The 23,561-nt window shown below is 47.1% G+C and overlaps 1 protein-coding gene across 2 annotated transcripts in view; it reads left to right on the top strand.

Annotated features, from left to right (window-relative positions):
* LOC132825971 (collagen alpha-1(V) chain-like) overlaps positions 1-23,561 on the top strand; it is a 499,923-nt gene that overhangs the window by 61,229 nt on the left and 415,133 nt on the right. For both annotated transcript variants that reach the window (XM_060841664.1, XM_060841663.1), the window contains exon 2: positions 18,388-18,555. In XM_060841664.1, coding sequence (XP_060697647.1) covers positions 18,388-18,555 — 168 coding nt within the window. The remainder of the gene's footprint in view (positions 1-18,387; positions 18,556-23,561) is intronic.

The following is a 23,561-nucleotide window of genomic DNA, read 5'->3' as shown; positions in this document are numbered from 1 at the left end:
GGGAAAGTGCCAGGATGGGAGGGTGGGTTGTGGGGGGGGGCATGGACCTGACCAGGTAGTCATGGAGGGAACGGTCTTTGCAGAAGGCGGAAAGGGGTGGGGAAGGAAATATATCCCTGGTGGTGGGGTCCGTTTGGAGGTGGTGGAAATGTCGGCGGATGATGTGGTTTATGCGAAGGTTGGTAGCGTGGAAGGTGAGCACCAGGGGGATTCTGTCCTTGTTATGGTTGGAGGGGTCGGGTCTGAGGCCGGAGGTGCGGGATGTGGACGTTATGCATTGGAGGGCATCTTTAACCACGTGGGAAGGGAAATTGCGGTCTCTAAAGAAGGAGGCCATCTGGTGTGTTCTATGGTGGAACTGGTCCTCCTGGGAGCAGATACGGCAGAGATGGAGGAATTGGGAATACGGGATGGCATTTTTGCAAGAGGTAGGGTGGGAAGAGGTGTAATCCAGGTAGCTGTGGGAGTTGGTGGGTTTGTAAAAAAATGTCAGTGTCAAGTTGGTTGTCATTAATGGAGATGGAGAGGTCCAGGAAGGGGAGGGAGGTGTCAGAGATGGTCCAGGTAAATTTAAGGTCAGGGTGGAATGTGTTGGTGAAGTTGATGAATTGCTCAACCTCCACGCGGGAGCACGAGGTGGCGCCAATGCAGTCATCAATGTAGCGGAGGAAGAGGTGGGGAGTGGTGCCGGTGTAATTACGGAAGATCAACTGTTCTACGTAGCCAACAAAGAGACAGGCATAGCTGGGGCCCATACGTGTACCCATGGCTACCCCTTTGGTCTGGAGGAAGTGGGAGGATTCGAAGGAGAAATTGTTAAGGGTGAGGACCAGTTCGGCCAAACGAATGAGTGTGTCAGTGGAAGGGGACTGTTGGGGATGTCGGGAGAGGAAGAAACAGAAGGCTTGGAGGCCCTGGTCATGGCGGATGGAGGTGTAGAGGGATTGGATATCCATGGTGAAGAAGAGGCGTTGGGGGCCGGGGAAACGGAAGTCTTGGAGGAGGTGGAGGGCGTGGGTGGTCACAGGCTTCCTGTCTGAAAAACAATCCTGTACCACAAGCCTCTGTCTTCTACCTTCATACCAATTCAGTGAACCTTTGGAATTCTCTGCTCCAGAATTTTATGGATTTTCTGTCATTAGATTTGTTTGAGAGAGAGATGGATTTTTGCACAAAATCAGAATTGCTGTACATGGAAATAGAGCAGGTGTTGAAAATAGAATGCGCAGCTGGTTTGAGGAGCCACATGGTCTATTCCTGCTCCTAATTTCTTTGTCTACAATAACATGTGATAGCAGGCTGTGAGGTAACATAGTCTGTTCTGTGATTCTTAGTCTCCAAAGTGTGACTGACAGTGTCACAATGGCATAAAACGAGCTGTTCTTTTCATGCACTGGGTCTTGGTCCATCTGGAACAACTGTGTCTATTATGACTAGGGCAGGAGATCCATGATGTTCATTATTCATCAAACTTTGACATTTCCCTTGGATTCATTGGAATATTTAACCACCCACAGAAACTTAACAATGTGTCACAGCTCTCTCTGTGTTCCTGACCTTTCAAACCCAGTGTAGGTTTGTTTTGGAAATTCTCATTCACGGAGAGCTATGCAACTGTTATCTGGAACCTTCCAAGCCTTTGCTTTCTGGAGCCCTGTCAAACTCTGCTTCACAGGAATCTCCTCAAAGGACCAATTAACAGCTGTTCCTCACTTTGAGGATGATAGCCATGGAGGGTCATTGCCTACTGCTATTGGTCTTCATTTTTTAAACATGTTCATTCATGGGATCTTGGTGTCCCCGGCTGGGCCAGCATCTATTGCCTGTCCCTAGTTGCCTTTTGAAAAGGATGGGTGCTTCCATCTTGAACGTCTGCAGACCATGAGCTGTGGGTAGATCCACAATGCCCTTGGGGAGGGAATTCCAGGATTTTGACTCAGCGACACTGAGGAATGGTGAGATATTTCCAAGTCAGGATGGTGAGTGGGTTGCAGGAAAACTTGCAGGGGGTAGTGTTCAATGTATCCGTTGCCCTTGACCTTCCAGACAGAAGTGGCCATGGGTTTGGAGGGTACTGACTAAGGAGCTTTGGTGAATTTCTGCAATGCATCTTGTAGATCGTACACACTGCTGCTACTGTTGCCACAGAAGGAGGTCATTCCAGCCCATCGAGTCTGTGCCAGCTGAATAAACTCGCTTCGATTCTAATCCCATTTCCCAGCCTCCAATCTGTGACTTGAAGGTTGCAGTATTTCAGGAGCAGATCCAGGTTCCTTTTAAATGAATTGAGGGTTTCCATCTCAGCCACCAAACAGGGCAGTGAATCCCAGAGACACCCCTCACCTTGTTGGGGGAAGGTCTCTCCTCATGGTCCCTTTAATTCTTCTACCAATCCCCATCAATCACTGTCCCATGGGAACTGACTGTTCTGCTGGGAAAATAGCTCTTCCAGGTCCGCTCTGTATTGAATCCTCTCATTATTTTATACACCTCAATCAAGTCAGCACTCAGTTCCTTTTGTTATACCAATCAATTCTCCTAATCCAAACATGTCTCAGTACTGCAATTTTCAAGCCTTGGTAACATTCTTATAAATCTCCTCTGTACTCTCTCTGTAATAGAGGGGTACAGTCCCACACACACTGACTCTCACTGGGGTACAGCTCCCACACACACTGACCCTCACTGGGGTACAGCTCCCACACACACTGACTCTCACTGGGGTACAGCTCCCACACACACTGACTCTCACTGGGGTACGGCTCCCACACACACTGACTCTCACTGGGGTACAGTCCCACACACACTGACTCTCACTGGGGTACACTCCCACACACACTGACTCTCACTGGGGTACACTCCCACACACACTGACCCTCACTGGGGTACAGTCCCACACACACTGACTCTCACTGGGGTACAGTCCCACACACACTGACTCTCACTGGGGAACAGGTCCCACACACACTGACTCTCACTGGGGTACAGTCCCACAAAAACTGACTCTCACTGGGGTACAGTCCCACACACGCTGACTCTCACTGGGGTACACTCCCACAGACACTGACCCTCACTGCGGTACAGTCCCTCACACACACTGACTCTCACTGGGGTACAGCTCCCACACACACTGACTCTAACTGGGGTACAGCTCCCACACACACTGACTCTCACTGGGGTACAGTCCCACACACACTGACTCTCACTGGGATACAGTCCCACACACACTGACTCTCACTGGGGTACAGTCCCACACACACTGACTCTCACTGGGGTACGGCACCCACACACACTGACTCTCACTGGGGTACAGCTCCCACACACACTGACTCTCACTGGGGTACAGCTCCCACACACACTGACTCTCACTGGGGTACAGTCCCACACGCACTGACTCTCACTGGGGTACAGTCCCACACACACTGACTCTCACTGGGGTACAGCTCCCACACACACTGACTCTCACTGGGGTACAGTCCCACACACACTGACTCTAACTGGGGTACAGTCCCACACACACTGACTCTCACTGGGGTACAGCTCCCACACACACTGACTCTCACTGGGATACAGTCCCACACACACTGACTCTCACTGGGGTACAGCTCCCAAACACACTGACTCTCACTGGGGTCTGGCTTCCACACACACTGACTCTCACTGGGGTACAGCTCCCACACACACTGACTCTCACTGGGGTACAGCTCCCACACACACTGACTCTCACTGGGGTACAGCTCCCACACACACTGACTCTCACTGGGGTACAGTCCCACACGCACTGACTCTCACTGGGGTACAGTCCCACACTCACTGACTCTCACTGGGGTACAGTCCCACACACACTGACTCTCACTGGGGTACAGCTCCCACACACACTGACTCTCACTGGGGTACAGTCCCACACGCACTGACTCTCACTGGGGTACAGTCCCACACTCACTGACTCTCACTGGGGTACAGTCCCACACACACTGACTCTCACTGGGGTACAGTCCCACACTCACTGACTCTCACTGGGGTACAGTCCCACACACACTGACTCCCACTGAATAAAAACTGCTGGAATTCTTTCTGAACATGACTGTCAGATGGCAGCGTCTTAATCCCATCAAAAATAATCAAACCTGGAAGCTCAGAGGTATGGTCAGTGTTGAAGGGGAAAATCAAATCGTTTCCAGTTTCATTGATAGGGTGGAGGGTAGCTCCACGTCTGCTTTCTTTAATCAAATGGTGTCTGAGTTTGGGCTGTGCCATCTCGTGAAGCCTTTCAGCAGCACCTGGTCTTTGTTCTGTTTTCAAAGTTCCTGGAGGGCATTGTTAGGAGTGGTGGGGGATGAGGAGATCCTCTGATTTACTGAACCAGACAGTCACCTGCAGCCGGCTGTACAACATGGCAAGCTGTGTATCCATACAGTGCACATAACCATGGAGGAGACACTGAGACACACACAGACTGTCTCAGAACTGATACTGCAACATGTACAAACACCCATAGGGCCTATACAGGAGCTGACACTGACACACACACACACACACACACAGACAGACACAAATGGACTGTACAGGAGCTGACACTGATTCTCTCTCACAAACACACATAGACACATACACACACACAAACGAATTGTACAGGAGCTGACACTGACTCTCTCTCTCTCTCTCTCTCTCTCTCACTCTCTCACACACACACACACACACACACACACAGTACAGGAGGTGACACCGACTCTCTCTCTCGCTCACACACACACACAAACGGACTATACAGGAGCAAGATTAGATTAGATTAGATTACTTACAGTGTGGAAACAGGCCCTTCGGCCCAACAAGTGGACACTGACTCTCTCTCACACACACACGCACACATTCAGGGACTAAACAGGAGCTGACACTGACTCTCTCTCTCTCTCTCTCACACACACACATACACACACACACACACACACACACACACACACACACACGGACTGTACAGGAGCTGACACTGACTCACACACACACGCACACATACACACACACAAATGGACTGTACAGAAGCTGACACTGACTCTCACACACACACTCGCACACACACGCACAGGGACTGTACAGGAGCTGACACTGACACACACATACACACACACACATAGGGACTGTACAGGAGCTGACACTGACACACACACACACACACACACACTCACACATACACACACACACATAGGGACTGTACAGGAGCTGACACTCACACACACAGAATCCTAGCTTGTCCAACACCTCCCTACAGCTCAGACTCTTGAGTCCAGGCAACATGCTTGTAAATTTCATCTGCACACTTTCCAGTTCAATAACATCCTTCCTATAGCAAGGTGACCAAAACTGAACACAATACTCCAAGTGTGGCCTCACCAATGTCCTGTACAACTGCAACATAACTTCCCAACTTCTATACTCACTGCCCTGACTGATGAAGGCCAGTGTACCAAAAGCCTTCTTCACTGCCCTGTCTACCTGGGACTCTCCTTTCAGAGAAATGTGAACCTGAACTCCAAGGTTCCTCTGTTCCACTAAACTCCGTAAAGTCCCACCGTTCACCATGAAACTCCTGCCTTGATTTGACTTTCCAAAACGGAGACCTTACACTTATCTGTATTAAACTCTATTTGCCATTTCTAGGCCCACTTCCCCAGCTGATCAAGGTCCTGCTGCAATTTCTGATAACCTTCCTCACGGTCCATGATACCACATATTTTAGTGTCATCTGCAAACTTACCAATCATGCCTTTGGTAAGGGTGTGGAATGCCCTACCTGCCAATGTAGTTAACTCAGCCACATTAGGGAGATTTAAACAATCCTTGGATAAGCACATGGATGATGGTGGGATAGTGCAGGGGGAACGAGCTGAGAATAGTTCATAGGTCAGCGCAACATCAAGGGCCGAAGGGCCTGCTCTGTGTGCTGTATTGTTCTATGTTCTATGCCTTGTACATTCTCATCCAAATCATTGATGTGGATAACAACAGCAATGGGCCCAACATCAACCCCCGAGACACTCCACTAGTCACAGTCTCCAGTCCAACAAGCTTCCTTCCACTATTACCCTCTCCTTCCTCCCATCAAACCAACTGTGTATTCAATTTGCCAGTTCCTCATGGATTCCGTGCGGTGTAACCTTCCAGAGCAGCCTACCATGTGGAACTTTATCGAAGGCCTTACTGAAATCCATACACACTACATCTACCGCCCTGCCCTCACCAACCTTCCTGGTCACTTCATCAAAGAGTTCTAACAAATTGCTGAAGCATGATCTCCTACGCACATGGGGACTGTACAGGAGCCAACACTGACTCACACACACATACACACACACACGCACACACACACACAGGGACTGTACAGCTGTACAGGAACTGACACTGACACACACACATAGGGACTGTACAGGAGCTGACACTGACATACACGCACAGGGACTGTACATGACTCGACACTGACACACACACATAGGGACTGTACAGGAGCTCTCTCACACACACACACACACACACACACACACAGACTGTACAGGAGCTGACACTGACTCACACTCACACTCACACATACACACACACACACACACACACAGAGGGACTGTACAGGAGCTCACACTGACACACACGCACAGGGACTGTACAGGAGCTGACATTGATATACACACACACACACACTCACACACACACAGAGGAACTGTACAGGAGTTGAAATTGACACATGCACAGGGACTGTACAGGAGCTGACACTGACTCACACACATGCACAGGGACTGTATAGGAACTCACACTGACACACACACACACACACACACACACGGACTGTACAAGAGCTAACACTGACTCTCCCACACACACACACACACACACACACACACACACACAAGGACTGGACAGGAGCTGACACTGACACACACACATACAGAGGGACTGTACAGGAGCTGGACTGATGCACACACACACTGTACAGGAGTTGACACTGACTCTCTCACTCTCGCACACACGGACTGTACAGAAGCTGACACTGACACACACACTCAGACACACACAGGCATGGACTGTACAGGATTAGATTCCCAACAGTGTGGAAACAGGTCCTTTGGCCAAAAGTCCACACCGAACCTCTAAAGAGTAACCCACCCAGACCCATTCCCCCACCCTATGTTTACCCCTGACATAGGCACCTAACACTGTGGGCAATTTCCCATGGCCAATTCACCTGACCTGCACACCTTTGGATTGTGGAAGGAAACTGGAGAATCTGAAGGAGACCCAGGCATGCATAGGGAGAGTGTGCAAGCTCCACACAGGCAGTCACCCGAGGCAGGAATCAAACCCGGGTCCCTGACAGACACAGGGACTGTGCAGAATTTGACACTGACTCGTGCGCGAATGCGCGCGCACACACACACAAACTGTACAGGAGCTGACCCTGACTCTCACACACAGGGACTATACAGGAGCTGACACTGACACTCTCTCTCTCAAACACTCGCGTGGATTGTACAGGAGCTGACCCTGACTTACACAAACACACACACACACACACTGTACAGGAGCTGACCCTGACTCTCACGTACAGTCAGGGACTGTACAGGAGCTCGCAGACACGGACTGTACAGGAGCTGACACTGACACACTCTCTCTCTCTCTCTTTCTCTCTCTCAAACACACCGTGGACTGTACAGGAGCTGACCCTGACTCTCACACACACACAGGGACTGTATAGGAGCTGACCCTGACTCTCACGCACAGACAGGGCCTGTACAGGAGCTGACACTGAGACATACATAGGCCCATGGATAGGGCCGTAAGCCTGGATTTGTTGGGCTAATGGTAAAGAACCAGTCAGCACACCATCGGGCTGCACGAGCCTGATTGTAGGATGTGTGATTGGGGCAGGCTGACTGAGTGGGCAAAGGCATGACAGATGCAGTCTGATGTGGATAAATGTGAGAGTACCCACTTTGGGAGCAAAAATAGGAGGGCAGTTTATGATTTGAATTTTAAGGAGAAGCAATGACCTAGTGGTACTATCGCTAGATTGTTAATCCAGAGACCCTGGTAATGTTCTGGGGACCTGGGTTCGATTCCTGTCATGGCAGATGGTGGAATTCGAATTCAATAAACTGGAAGTTAGAGTCTAATGATGAGCATGAATCCATCGTTGTTTGTTGGAAAAACCCATTTGTTTCACTAATGTCCTTTAGGGAAGGAAGCTGTAATCCTTACCTGGCCTGGCCTACACGTGACTCCAGACCCACAGAAACTGCCCTCTGGGCCGTTAGGGATGGGCGATAAATGCTGAACCAGCCAGCGATGCCCTTATTCTGTGAATGAATAAAAAGAGAATGGCTGTAAATTGAGAAAGGGCAATGTTCAATGGGACCTGGGTGTCCTCATGTGCCAGTTGCTGAAAGTAAGTGAACAAGGAGAACGGTGTGTTGGCCTTCCCAGTGAGAGGTTTTGAGTAAAGGAGCAGGGGTATCTTGTTGCAGCTATACAGGGCTTTGGTGAGATCACACCTGGCATGTTATTTGCAGTTTTGGTCTCTTTATCTGAAGGAGGTTATTCTTGTCAGGGAGGAGGTGAACTGAAGGTTTACCAAATTGATTCTTGGGATGGCAGCACTGACGTATGACAAGCGTTTGGATTGTATTCACTGGAGTTCGGAAAAATGAGAGACAATCTCACAGAAACCTGTAAATGCCTCTAACAGGGGTAGGCAGGGTAAATGTGGGCAAAAGTGAGGACTGAGGATGCTGGAATTCAGAGTCTAGATTAGAGTGGTGTTGGAAAAGTACAGCAGGTCAGGCAGCATCCGAGGAGCAGGAAAATCAACGTTTCGGGCAAAAGCCCTTCATCAGGACTAGATGTTTGCACTGGTGTGGGAGTCCAGAACCAAGCATCACAGTCTAAGAGTATGATGCAAACCATTTCGGACTGAGATGTGGAGGAAGGTCCTAATCCAGAGAGTAGTGTGTCTATGGAATTCACTACCACAGAAAGTTTGTCTTGCTGTCACTATCTTATGGTTTACTACATGTGTTTGTTCAGTGGTGGAAGTGAATTCTTTGAGAAGAATCATAGAGTCCCACAGCACGGAGACAGGCCCTTCAGCCCAAACTGGTCCATGCCAACCAAAATATCCATTCACGCAAACCCCGTTTCCTTGCACTTGGCCCATATCCTTCTAATCCTTCCCTATTCATGGATTTAGAGTCATTGAGATGTACAGCACGGAAACAGATGCTTCGGTCCAACTCGTCCATGCTGACCAGATATCCTAAATTAATCTAGTCCCATTTGCCAGCACTTGTCCCATATCCCTCTAACCTCTTCCTATTCACATACCCATCCAAATGCCTTTTAGCTGTTGTAATTGTACCAGCGTCCATCACTTCCTCTGACAGCTCATTCCATACAAGCGCCACCCTCTGTATGAAAAAGTTGTCCCTTACATCCCTTTTATATCTTTCCCTCTCCCCCTAAACCTATGCCGTCTAATTCTGGACTCCCCCACCCCAGGGAAAAGACCTTGTCTATTTATCCTATTCACGCCCCTCATGACTTTGTAAACCTCTAATAAGGTCACCCCTCAGCCTCTGATGCTCCAGGGAAAACAGCCCCAGCCGTTCAGCCTCTCCCTGTAGCCCAAACCCTCCAACCCTGGCAACATCCTTGTAAATCTTTTCTGAACTCTTTCAAGTTTCACACCATCCTTCCTTTGGATTGAGACCAGAATTGCACACAATATTCCAAAAGTGATGTAACCAGTGACCTCCCAACTCCTATACTCAATGGTCTGACCAATAAAGGAAAGCATACTATCACTGTCCTGTCCACCTGAGACTCCACTTTCAAGGAACAATGAACCTCCACTCCCTTTGTTGTCCAAATGCCTTTTAAATGTTAATGGACCACCTCAACCACATCCGCTGGCAGCTCATTCCATGTGCGTACCACCCTCTGTGTAAAAACATTTCCCCTCAGGTTCCCTTTTAATCTTTCTCCTTTAACTTTAAACTGATGCCCTCTAGTCCTCGATTCCCCAACCCTGGGAAAAAGACTGAGTTCATTCACCCTATCCATGCCTCTCATGATCTTATACACCTCTATAAGATATCCTCTCAGTCCGTACACTCTAAAGAAAAGAATCCTAGCTTGTCCAACACCTCCCTACAGCTCAGATTGTTGAGTTATGGCAACATTCTTGTAAATTTCATCTGCACTCTTTCCAGTTCAATAACATCCTTCCTATAGCAAGGTGACCAAAACTGAACACAATACTCCAAGTGTGGCCTCACCAATGTCCTGTACAACTGCAATATAACTTCCCAACTTCTATACTCACTGCCCTGACTGATGAAGGCCAGTGTACCAAAAGCCTTCTTCACTGCCCTGTCTACCTGGGACTCTCCTTTCAGAGAAATGTGAACCTGAACTCCAAGATCCATCTGTTACATGACACTCCTTAAAGCCCTACCATCCACCATGAAACCCCAATCTTCATTTGACTTTCCAAAACACAAGACCTCACATTTATCTATATTAAAAAGAAATTTGCCATTTCTCGGCCCACTTTCCCAGCTGATCAAGTTCCTGCTGCAAATTTCATAGAACACAGAACAGTACAGCACAGAGCAGGCCCTTCGGCCCTCGATGTTGCGCCGACCTATGAACTATTCTCAGCTCGTTCCCCCTACTCTATCCCACCATCATCCATGTGCTTATCCAAGGATTGTTTAAATCTCCCTAATGTGGCTGAGTTGACTACATTAGCAGGTAGGACATTCCACACCCTTACCACTCTCTGGTTAAAGAACCTGCCTCTGACATCTGTCTGAAATCTATCACCCCTCAATTTGTAGTTATGGGCCCTCGTACAAGCTGACATCATCATCCTAGGAAAAAGACTTTCACGGTCTACCCTATCTAATCCTCTGATCATCTTGTACGTCTCTATCAAATCCCCCCTTAGCCTTCTTCTTTCCAATGAGAACAAAATCAAGTTTCTCAGCCTTTCCTCATAAGACCTTCCCTCCAGACCAGGCAACATCCTGGTAAATCTCCTCTGCACTTTTTCCAATGCTTCCACATCCTTCTCAGAACTGTCCACAATATTCCAAGTGTGGCCGCACTAGCGTTTTGTACAGTTGCAGCATGACATCACGGCTCTAGAACTCAATCCCTCTACAAATGAAACCTAACACACCGTATGCCTTCTTAACAGCATTATCAACCTGGGTGGCAACTTTCAGGGATCTATGTACACGGACTCCAAGATCCCTCTGCACATCCACACTACCAAGAATCTTTCCATTGACCCAGTACTCTGCCTTCCTGTTATTCTTCCCAAAGTGAATCACCTCACATTTAGCTGCATTGAACTCCACTTGCCACCTCTCAGCCCAATTCTGCAGTTTATCCAAGTCCCCCTGCAACCTGTAACATTCTTCCAAACTGTCCACTACTCCACCGACTTTAGTGTCATCTGCAAATTTACTAATCCATCCACCTATGCCTGCGTCCAAGTCATTTATAAAAATGATAAACAGCAGTGGTCCCAAGACAGATCCTTGTGGCATACCACTAGTAACCGGACTCCAGGCTGAATATTTTCCATCAACCACCACTCGCTGCCTTCTTACAGAAAGCCAGTTTCTAATCCACACTGCTAAATCACCCTCAACTCCATGCCTCCGCATTTTCTTGAACAGCCTACCATGCGGAACCTTATCAAAGGCTTTACTGAAGTCCATGTATACCATGTCAACTGCCCAACCCTCATCTACATGCTTGGTCACCTTCTCAAAAAACTTAATAAAGTCTGTGAGACATGACCTGTGCTTGACGAAACCATATTGACTATCTGAAATCAAATTGTTTGCTAGATAATTATAAATCTTACCTTTCCTACAACAGAAGTAAGGCTCACTGGTCTATAATTACCTGGGTCATTTCTACTGCCCTCCTTGAACAAGGGCATAACATTTGCAATCCTCCAGTCCTCTGGTACTAAACCTGTAGACAATGACGACTCAAATATCAAAGCCAAAGGCTCTGCTATCTCCTCCCTAGTTTCCTAGAGAATTCTTGGATAAATCCCATCCGGCCCAGGGGACTTATCTACTTTCACTCCTTCTAGAATTGATAACATCTCTTCATAACTAACCTCGATCCTTTCTAGTCTAATATCTCGTACCTCATTCTTCTCCTCTACAATATTCTCCTTTTCCTGAGTGAAAACCGATGAGAAATGTTCATTTAGCATCTCTCCGATCTCCACAGGATCCACACTCAACTTCCCACTTCTGTCTTTGACTAGCCCTATTCCTACCCTCGTCACCTTTTTATTCCTCACATACCTATAGAAAGCTTTAGGGTTCTCCTTTATTCTATTTGCTAAAGACTGGTCAAGTCCTCTCTTTGCTCGTCTTAACTCTCTCTTTAAATCCTTCCTAGCTCATCTATAATTCTACATTACCTCATCTGAACCATCTTGTCTCATCAACACATAAGCCTCCTCCTTCTGCTTAACAAGAGATGCAATTTCTGTAGTAAACCACAGTTCCCTTACCTTATCACTTCCTCCCTGCCTGACAGGAACATACCTATCAAGGACACGCAGTATCTGTTCCTTAAACCAGCTCCACAATTCCATTGTCTGCATCCCCTGCATTTTGCTCCCCCATTCTATGCATCCTAATTCTTGCCTAATCGTATTATAATTGCCCTTGCCCCATCAATAACTCTTGACCTGTGGCATGTACCTATCCCTTTCCATCACTAAACTAAACGTAACTGAATTATGGTCACTTTCTCCAAAGTGCTGACCTACCACTAAATCAAACACCTGGCCTGGTTCATTACCAAGCACCAGATCCAGTGTGGCCTCCCCTCTTGTCGGCCCTTCGACATACTGTGTCAGGAAACCCTCCTGTACACATTGGACAAATGGAGGGTTTCTGACAGCTTTCCTCACTGCCCAAGATGGCCCCTATTTTACTACTCATGCCATATCCATTCTCATCTAAATCGATGATATAGATAACAACAGCAATGGGCTCAACGCCGACCCCTGAGGCACTCCACTAGTCACAGTCTCCTGTCCAACAAGCTTCCTTTCACCATTACCCTCTCCTTCCTCCCATCAAACCAACTGTGTATTCAATTTGCCAGTTTCTCATGGATTCCGTGCAGTGTAACCTTATAGAGCAGCCTACCATGTGGAACTTTATCGAAGGCCTTACTGAAATCCATACAGACTACATCTACCGGCCTGCCCTCACCAACCTTCCTGGTCACTTCATCAAAGAGTTCTAACAAATTGCTGAAGCATGATCTCCCACGCACTTCCCATAGACTTCTTTATGCAGTCTCTCTGTGAAATGCTCACATTCAACAGTGACAGTTATTTTGCTTCATCCTTTCACAGTCTGCCCAGGCTGCCGTAGATACCCTTCACGTTCTGTCTAGAAAACACTCAGGAACTCAGGATTCCTGAAGAAGGGCTTGTGCCCGAAACGTCGATTCTCCTGCTCCTTGGATGCTGCCTGACCTGCTGCGCTTTTCCAGCAACACATTTTCCAGCATGCACCAATGAGCAACAGAGTTTTGTTTTGCCTTCTCACACCTTATAGAAGTCATAGAACTTTCCTCACAAATTTCCTGAGGTCTGCTGGCTAATCTGCTTCGGATGAACAAGGTCCAGTTTTCTTTTGGCCACTTTATCTGCTCAGTTATATTTTAAAAAGAAAGGAGAAATGTCTCCATTTCACCACATTTTGGGAAGGCCGTGCACAAATTTAAACAGCTTGGACTAGACGCTGATCTATCTCCATCTGAATGTTCCCACATTCAGAGGCTCCTTGCTTTAATTCCAACCTTTAATCTGCTATTCTTTTTCTCACTTCTTTCCACTGATTTAAAATGCTCTTTCCCTTTCTTTCCCATCTCTCTGGAGTCCTTCCTCTTCATATTTACATTTTTCAGGTCTATTCCTTTTCGTGTTTCAAGCTGCTTTATCTCCAATTGAATTTCCACTAACTTAATTGCATCACCATCTGGTTTATTTTGCTATTCTTTCAATTTCAAACATGGTGTTATTACCTTCATTGCAACTGTCATCCTAACCCCTACCTTTAACTCTAACTCTACCTCGAGCTCCTCTGACAAGTCAATTTTGCTTAATCTTGGTTGTTTTCTGAAAATTGTTCAGCGATAAATTTACAATAATGCACAAGAAACCCCAATATCCTTCTCTAATCACTAATACCCAATTTCAAATAAACTAATGACCATGTTGGTAACCTGCAACAGGACACCTCATTTTATATAATGACTGAGCCTCGAGGGGAGCTGGATCTCCCTAGTTCCATGACTTCATGGGGAGAACACCAAATCAAAATACCTTTTCCCATTTACCAAGATGATGAATTAATTCGCTTATCTAAATCAGGTTTTTAATGAAATGATCTACAATTAGGTTTTCATTGCATTTATTAGATTATTATCAAAAACTTATGCAAATGAAGTTTCAATATTTGGTTAACATACAGTCAGTAATATAACCGTGTAAATGCTTATCCCTCTAATTATTCCTGAAACGTGTACAGACATATGTACAGAGTCTCTCTCTATTCAAGCAAAAGAGAAAAAAATGGATTTTTCTGCAGAGATTGAGTTTCTGAAATAAAGCATTTTAGCAAATGAATCTTGAAGGCAAAAGAATAGATCTTAGAACATTCCAGAGTCTATTCCTATGATGTATGTACGTGTGGTCATATCGTGAATCACACACAGTTATCTCTGAAGTCTTGACAGACACAGCTTGTTCAGGAATTAGTGTATTGAAAAGTTCCTGTAATTACTCTTTCAGAAGAACAAATCATAGAATCCCTCCAGTGTGAAAACAGGCCATTCAGTCCAACAAGTCCACATTGACCCTCCCAAGAATAACCCACCTAGACCCATTCCCCATCACTATTATTCCACATTTACCCCTGGTTAATGCACCTAACCTACACATCCCTGGACAGTATGGGTAACTTAGCATGGCCAATTCACCTAACGTGTACACCTTTGGATTGTGGGAGACAACCCACACAGACACGAGGAGAACGTGTAAACTCCACACTGACAGTCGCCCGAGACTAGAATCGGACCCTGGTCCCTGGCGCTGTCAGGCAGCAGTACTAGCCATTGAGCCACCATGCCACCTGATTTCACCCTGAACTCAAAAAGAATGCTCTTTTCAGAAAGAGGAGAGATCAGCTGGGTAGCTATTCCTTGCAGGATTCTTGTCCCCAACTAATTAGAGATACTAGGAACAGTCTTATCCAGTCAGTGTTGAAATGGCTTCAGCAGTGTTGGCAACAACACATGCTGTTCACAACAATCACGCAATTTCTAGGAAGCCATGTTACCGAATTCTTCCATGTCCGCAGTGACCTTTCTCTGACTTGTTAAATAAATCACCAGAATCTGAAATAAATTCCTTTCTCCACAATCCTTTAAATATTAAACATGAAGCATCTGGTAACACTAAGACATACACATGGACTGTACAGGAACAGAGACACAGACACTCCTAGACTGTACCATGTCAGACAGCAGTAAATTGTTGCTATTTATATATGGAGCAAGTTGTGGTTTATTTGTCCTGATTCCAGGTCCTGATCCTGAAGCCTGATTTGCTGTGAATTGCTTAAATTCCTTGATCTTACATTGGCTGAATACAGCTCTGAAGAGAAACACAGATGTGAGGGAAATCTGGGGCTGGGTCAGGTATAACACTTGTTATCGAGTCATAGAGATTTACAGTATGGGAACAGACCCTTCGGTCCAACCTGTCCATGCCGACCAGATACCCTAACCCAATCTAGTCCCACCTGCCAACACCCGGCCCATATCCCTCCAAACCCTTCCTATTCATATACCCATTCAAATGCCTCTTAAATGTTGCAATTGTACCAGCCTCCATCACATCCTCTGGCAGCTCATTCCATACACGTACCACCCTCTGTGTGAAAAAGTTGAATCAAGAGACTTATCTCCGAAAACATATAATCAAGAAAGAATCCACTATACTCACTACTGCAGCCTTTATCTTGGACCATAGAGGAGTACAGCACAGAAATAGACCCTTCGGTCCAACTTGTCTGTGCCAAGCAGACATCCCAATGTCACCCTGGTCCCATCTGCCAGCATTTGGCCCATCACCCTCTGAACCCTTCCTGTTCATATACCCATCAGTAGTAATTGTACCCACTTCTACAACTTCCTCTTGGCACCTTGTTCCATATATGCAGCAGCCTCTGCATGAAAAAGATACCCCTCAGGTCCTTTTTAAATCTTTCCTCTCACCTTAAACCCATGCTATCTAGTTTTAGACTCCCCTGTCAGAGAATGCTGTGAAAAATCTAATTTAAATACTTAGACCTGATCCCTCCTGAGTCTCTGATTTCCACCATGCCCTTCTCACCTCATCAAATCAATGAGCAGGTGAATGGAATGGTAGCCTGGACCTTGATGCTGGAATATAACAGTTGGAATATTATCCTTGAGTGATATACAGTTCTAATTCGACCATATCTGTTGCACTGTGTTCAATCCTGTCCACTCTACCTCTGGAGTAATAATCAGTGACACAAAGACAGGGAAGGACTCACATTTATATTGTATCATTTATGACCTCGAAGCATGTTCCAGCCAGTGAAATCTCTGTTGTAATGTGCCTTGGACAGGACTCGAGCTGAGTCACCAAAATGATTCCAGCGAGAAAAGGGTTAACCGAACCCCACCGTCTTCATCAGCATAAAGAACACCCTTTCCCAGCTACAGTCAGTTCTGACAAAGGCTCACTGGATTTGAAATGTTAACTGTGTTTCTGTCTCCACAGAGTGTGCCAGATTTAGGAGTCATAGAGTCATACAACATGGAAACAGACCCTTCAGTCCGAGCAGTCCATACCAAACCTAATCCTAAACTAGCTTAGTCCCACCTGCCCAGCGCTGGTCCTGGTCCATCTCCCTCCAAATCTTTCCTATTCATGTACTTACCTAAGTGTCTTTTAACCATCGTAACTGTCTGCATCCTCCACTTCCTCTGGAAGTTCATTCCACACACAAACCACCCTCTTTGTTTTTTTTAAATCTCTCTGCTCTCACCTTAAAATATGTCCCCTCATCTTGAAATCCCCACCCTAGGGAAAAGATACCTATCATGAACCCTATCTATGCCCCTAATGATTTTATAAACCTCCATAGGGTTACCGCTTAACCTCCTACGCCCCAGTGAAAACAAAGTCCCAGCCTATCCAGCCTTTTTTTATAACTCACCTTTGTCTGTGTTTGTGGCAGATTTCCAGCATCTGCACTTCATTGTTTTTACCTTTTTGCCCAGAACATTCCCTGGGTCCAGCGATAAAACCACTGGGCCATTGCCTCCCCAAATAAAGTTTTAAAGAATGAGAGGTGACTTTATTGAAACATTCAGATCCTTGGCAGCTTGACAGCAGAGATGTGGACAGGTTATTTTCCCCGGTCGGGGAGTCCAGGCCATGAGCGTATGTTCTCGGAGTGAGGACTTGTACATTGAAGACAGAAATGAGGAGGAATGTCTTCTCTCAGAGGGGAGTAAATGTGTGGAATTCTTTACCAGAAGGCTGGTAGGGACTGGTTGTTAAGTATTTTCAAGGTTGAGACAGACAGATTTTTAATCAGAAAGGGACCAGGGTTCTGGGAAAAGGCAGGAAAGTGGAGTTGAGTATTATCAGATCTGCCATGATACCATTGAATGGAGAAACAAACTTGATTGGCCAAATGGCCTACTTCTGCTCTTACATAAAAGAGGCACAGAAACTAGGAGCAGGCGGAGGCCATTCAGCCCTTCAAGCCTGCTCCACCATTCAATATGATCATGACTGGTCATCCAGTTCCATACTTTGTTCCCACTTTCTCCCCATACTCTTTAATATCTTCAGCCCTAAGAACAGATCTAACATCTTCTTGAAAATACTGGGCCTCAATACGTGTGTCAGAGGGGAGATAACAACCTAGTGTCTTATGGTCTAACTTTTCAAAGAGCCACTACATTCTTCATGTGCTATATGGCCACCTGTTTCACTCTGTGATTCTGACTTCCATCATCTCAGCTGTCCAGGGACTGGTGTATTGTGCAACACCGTCCCCTTTAAACTGGCAGCCAGTGGGTAAATGTGCAGACAAATTGTGTCATTAATGTTTAAAAATAAATTGGCTGTTGGGAGAGTTGAGGGTGGGGGGTGTATATGGATGATGAGGTAGGTGGGATGATTTCTTGGAAGGTTCAGGCAGTTGTCAGCTGAATAATAATCACCATCTTTTCATTCAACAGTGGAGCCAGTGGACGTCCTGAAAATTCTAGAACTTCACAATTTACCTGAAGGAATAGAGAGAACGATAGGTTTTTGTGCCAACAGGAAGACAACAAGGACTGCAGATGTTGCCTATACCGTAACTAAGTCAGCCCAGCTCAGTGCTCCGACCAAACAGTTATACCCAGGTAAGACCAATCCTCTTTATGTCTCTTTGTGGTGTGCAATGAAAAAGGGTTAGTTTGTGATCTCCATAGTACAGGGTCTGGGGAAGAGTGATCATTGCATGATAGAACATGACCTTAAGTTTGAGAATGATATGGTTAACTTCAAAGCTAAGCCTTCTAAACAAAGCCAATTACAAGGGTGTGGGAGATCACTTGTTTGCCATAGATTGCAAAACTAGATTAAAGGGTGAGATGATAGATAGTAACAGCAAAAATTCTTAAAAATCATAATTCCCAACAAATATATATCCCATTGGGAAGTAAAAATAACTCCACCGGATGAGTTTTACAGCAACAGCCAATTGGACAGATTAGATTTAAAGCACCAGTTTTGATGGCAATACTTGCATCAAGGATTTTTAAAAATCTGCAACAGAGCAATGAGGGATTGATAAAAGAGAGGAAGTGGCAGGAATTCTAAAAAAAAATCAGATTAAGACATTTAAGTAGCATTTAAAATAAAGTAGAGAATAGGAAAAGCAAACAAGCCACCCATGAGACCAAGTAACAGCGATGATAATATAATAAGGAATTGGCAGACTTCAGATAAATATTTTGTGTCTGGCTTCACAGAGGAAAAGGCAGAACATTCTGGATATAGTGGGGAAGCAAGGGGATAGTGGGAGTGAAGAACCTCAGTATTTAGTATGAGGAAAGTAGAAGTACTGGAGAAATTAATGGAGCTAAAAATCACCAAATTCCTTGGAGCTGATGGACAACATGCAGGGACAGTTAAAGTCATAGAGTCATAGAGATATACAGCATGGAAACAACCCTTTCGGTCCAACTCATCCATGCCGACCAGATATCCCAACCTAACCTAGTTCCATTTGCCAAAACTTGGCCCATATCCCTCTAAACCCTTCCTATTCATATACCCATCCAGATGCCTTTTAAATGTTGTAATTGTACCAGCCTGCACCACCTCCCCTGGCAGATCATTCCACCCTCTGCATGAAAAAGTTGCCCCTGAAGTCCCTTTTATATCTTTACCCTCTCACCCTAAAGCTTTCTTCATTTACAAAGTCAGGTACAAAATAAATGCAGGCTAAGGTGAACATTTCACGAAAATTCCTGCTCTTTAAGAAAAGTAGGAAAGAGAAATCAAGGAATTAAAGACCCCATAACCTGATGTCAGTAATAGACAAGATGCTGAATATTGCAAGGGGTGGTTCTATTAAAAGAAGCAAGCCTCCGTGTAATCATAAGGTCTGAGTGCAAACATATTGAGAATACTGTGTGCAATTATGGTCACATTACTGAAGGAAGGATAGAGCTGTCTGAGAGAAGGTGAAATGGAGTTTCAATAATTTGATTCTTGCAAGGAGGAGAAATTAAGGGAAATGCTCCTACGAGGATAGAAAAAAGATCAAAAGCATAAAATTCTCAGCAAGGTCACCGTCGACAGAAACATTGACTTGTTCACCTTCTGATGCTGCATGGCTGGCTGTGTTTTCCAGACTCCTATTTTGTCTACTCGAGGTTGATTCCCACAGCTGATGAACCGAGAGCTGGATGCACAATCTGAGAGTAGGGCAATGAGTAGAACCTTTGATGGACCTGTGACAACCCATCCACCCCATCACTGACACAGGCCCAACACTGACACAGGCTCAACACTGACACACTCCCATCACTGACACACTCCCATCACCGACACAGCCCCATCACTGACACAGGCTCAACACTGACACACTCCCATCACCGACACAGCCCCATCGCTGACACAGGCTCAACACTGACACACTCCCATCACCGACACAGCCCCATCGCTGACACAGGCTCAACACTGACACACTCCCATCACTGACACACTCCCATCACTGACACACTCCCATCACTGACACACCCCCATCACTGACACAGGCTCAACACTGACACACTCCCATCACTGACACACTCCCATCACCGACACAGCCCCATCACTGACACAGGCTCAACACTGACACACTCCCATCACTGACACACTCCCATCACTGACACACTCCCATCACTGACACAGGCCCAACACTGACACAGTCCCAACACTGACACACTCCCATCACTGACACAGGCCTAACACTGACACACTCCAATCACTGACACAGTCCCAACACTGACGCACCCCCATCACTGACACACTCCCATCACTGACACAGGCCCAACACTGACACACTCCCATCACTGACACACTCCGATCACTGACACACTCCCATCACTGACACACCCCCATCACTGACACACTCCGATCACTGACACACTCCCATCACTGACACACTCCCATCACTGACGCACTCCAATCACTGACACACTCCAATCACTGACACAGGCCCAACACTGACACAGGCCCAACACTGACACAGTCCCAACACTGACACACTCCCATCACTGACACAGGCCTAACACTGACACACTCCAATCACTGACACAGTCCCAACACTGACGCACCCCCAACCATGACACACTCCCATCACTGACACAGTCCCAACACTGACACACTCCCATCACTGACACAGGCCCAACACTGACACACTCCCATCACTGACACACTCCGATCACTGACACACTCCCATCACTGACACACCCCCATCACTGACACACTCCGATCACTGACACACTCCCATCACTGACACACTCCCATCACTGACGCACTCCAATCACTGACACACTCCAATCACTGACACAGGCCCAACACTGACACAGGCCCAACACTGACACATTCCCATCGCTGACACAGGCCCAACACTGACACACTCCCATCACTGACACACTCCCATCACTGACACAGTCCAATCACTGACACAGGCCCATCACTGACATAGGCTCAACACTGACACACTCCCATCACTGACACACCCCCATCACTGACACACCCCCATCACTGACACAGGCCCATCACTGACACAGGCTCAACACTGACACACTCCCATCACTGACACAGGCCCAACACTGACACAGGCGCAACACAGACACACTCCCCTCGATGACACACTCCTATCACTGACACACTCCCATCACTGACACAGGCCCAACACTGACACACTCCCATCGCTGACACTCCCCCAACACTGACACACTCTTATCACTGACTCACTCCCATCACTGACACACTCCCATCACAGACACAGGCCCATCACTGACACACTCCCATCACTGACACTCCCCCAACACTGACACACTCCCATCGCTGACACTCCCCCAACACTGACACACTCTTATCACTGACTCACTCCCAACACTTACACACTCCCATCACTGTCACAGGCCCAACACCGACACAGGCCCAACACCGACACATCCCCATCACTGACATTCTCCAATAACTGACACACCCCCATCACTGACACACTCCCCTCATGGACACAGGGCCAACACTGACACACACCTATCACTGACTCTCCACCTTAACCCACACATCCCCATCATTGACACACTCCCATAACTGACACACTCACATCACAGACACAGGCCCATCACTGACACACTCCCAACACTGACACACTCCCAACACTGACACAATCCCATCACTGACACACTCCCATCACTGACACACTCCCAACACTGACACACACCTATCACTGATTCTTCACCTTCACCTACACATCTCCATCATTGACACGCCCCCATCACTGACACACTCCCATCACTGACACACTCCCATCACTGACACACTCCTATCACTGACACACTCCTTTCACTGACACGCTCCCATCACTGACACACTCCCATCACTGACACACTTCCATCACTGACACACTCCTATCACTGACACGCTCCCATCACTGACACACTCCCATTATTGACACACTCCCAACACTGACACACTCTCATCACTGACACTCTCCCATCACTGACACAGGCCCAACACAGACACAGGCCCATCACTGACACACTCCCATCGCTGACACACTCCCATCGCTAACACACCTCCATCACTGACACAGGCCCAACACTGACACACTCCCATCACTGACACACTCCCATCACTGACACAGGCCTAACACTGACACACTCCCCATACTGACACACTCCCATCACTGACACACTCCCATCACTGACACAGGCCGAACACTGACACACTCCCATCACTGACACAGGCCCAACACTGACACACTCCCAACACTGACACACTCCCATCACTGACACATTCCCAACACTGACACACACCCAACCCTTACACACCCCCAACCATGACACACTCCCATCACTGACACACCCCCAACACTGACACACTCCCAACACTGACACACTCCCATCACTGACACACCCCCAACACTGACACACTCCCAAAACTGACACACTCCCAACACTGACGCAGGTCCCATCACTGACACTCTCCCTTCACTGACACACTCCCATCGCTGACACTCCCCCAACACTGACACACTCTTATCACTGACACACTCCCATCACTGACACACTCCCATCACTGACACACTCCCATCACTGACACAGGCCCATCACTGACACACTCCCAACACTGACACACTCCCATCACTGACGCACTCCCATCACTGACACATTCCCATCACTGACACACACCCATCACTGACGCACTCCCATCACTGACGCAGTCCCATCACTGACACACTCCCATCACTGACACACTCCCATCGCTGTCACACTCCCAACACTGTCACACTCCCAACACTGACACAGTCCCATCACTGACACACTCCCATCGCTGACACTCCCCCATCACTGACACACTCTTATCACTGACTCACTCCCAACACTTACACACTCCCATCACTGTCACAGGCCCAACACCGACACATCCCCTCACTGACACAGCGCCAACACTGACACACACCTATCACTGACTCTCCACCTTAACCTACACATCCCCATCATTGACACACTCCCATCACTGACACACTCCCATCACAGACACAGGCCCATCACTGACACACTCCCAACACTGACACTCCCCCAACACTGACACACTCCCATCACTGACACACTCCCATCACTGACACAATCCTATA

Source organism: Hemiscyllium ocellatum, chromosome 21 (genome assembly GCF_020745735.1).
Source record: "Hemiscyllium ocellatum isolate sHemOce1 chromosome 21, sHemOce1.pat.X.cur, whole genome shotgun sequence".
Classification (NCBI taxonomy): Eukaryota; Metazoa; Chordata; class Chondrichthyes; order Orectolobiformes; family Hemiscylliidae; genus Hemiscyllium; species Hemiscyllium ocellatum.
Note: the sequence above shows the minus strand (reverse complement) of the source record. Positions and strands in the feature narration are given on the sequence as shown.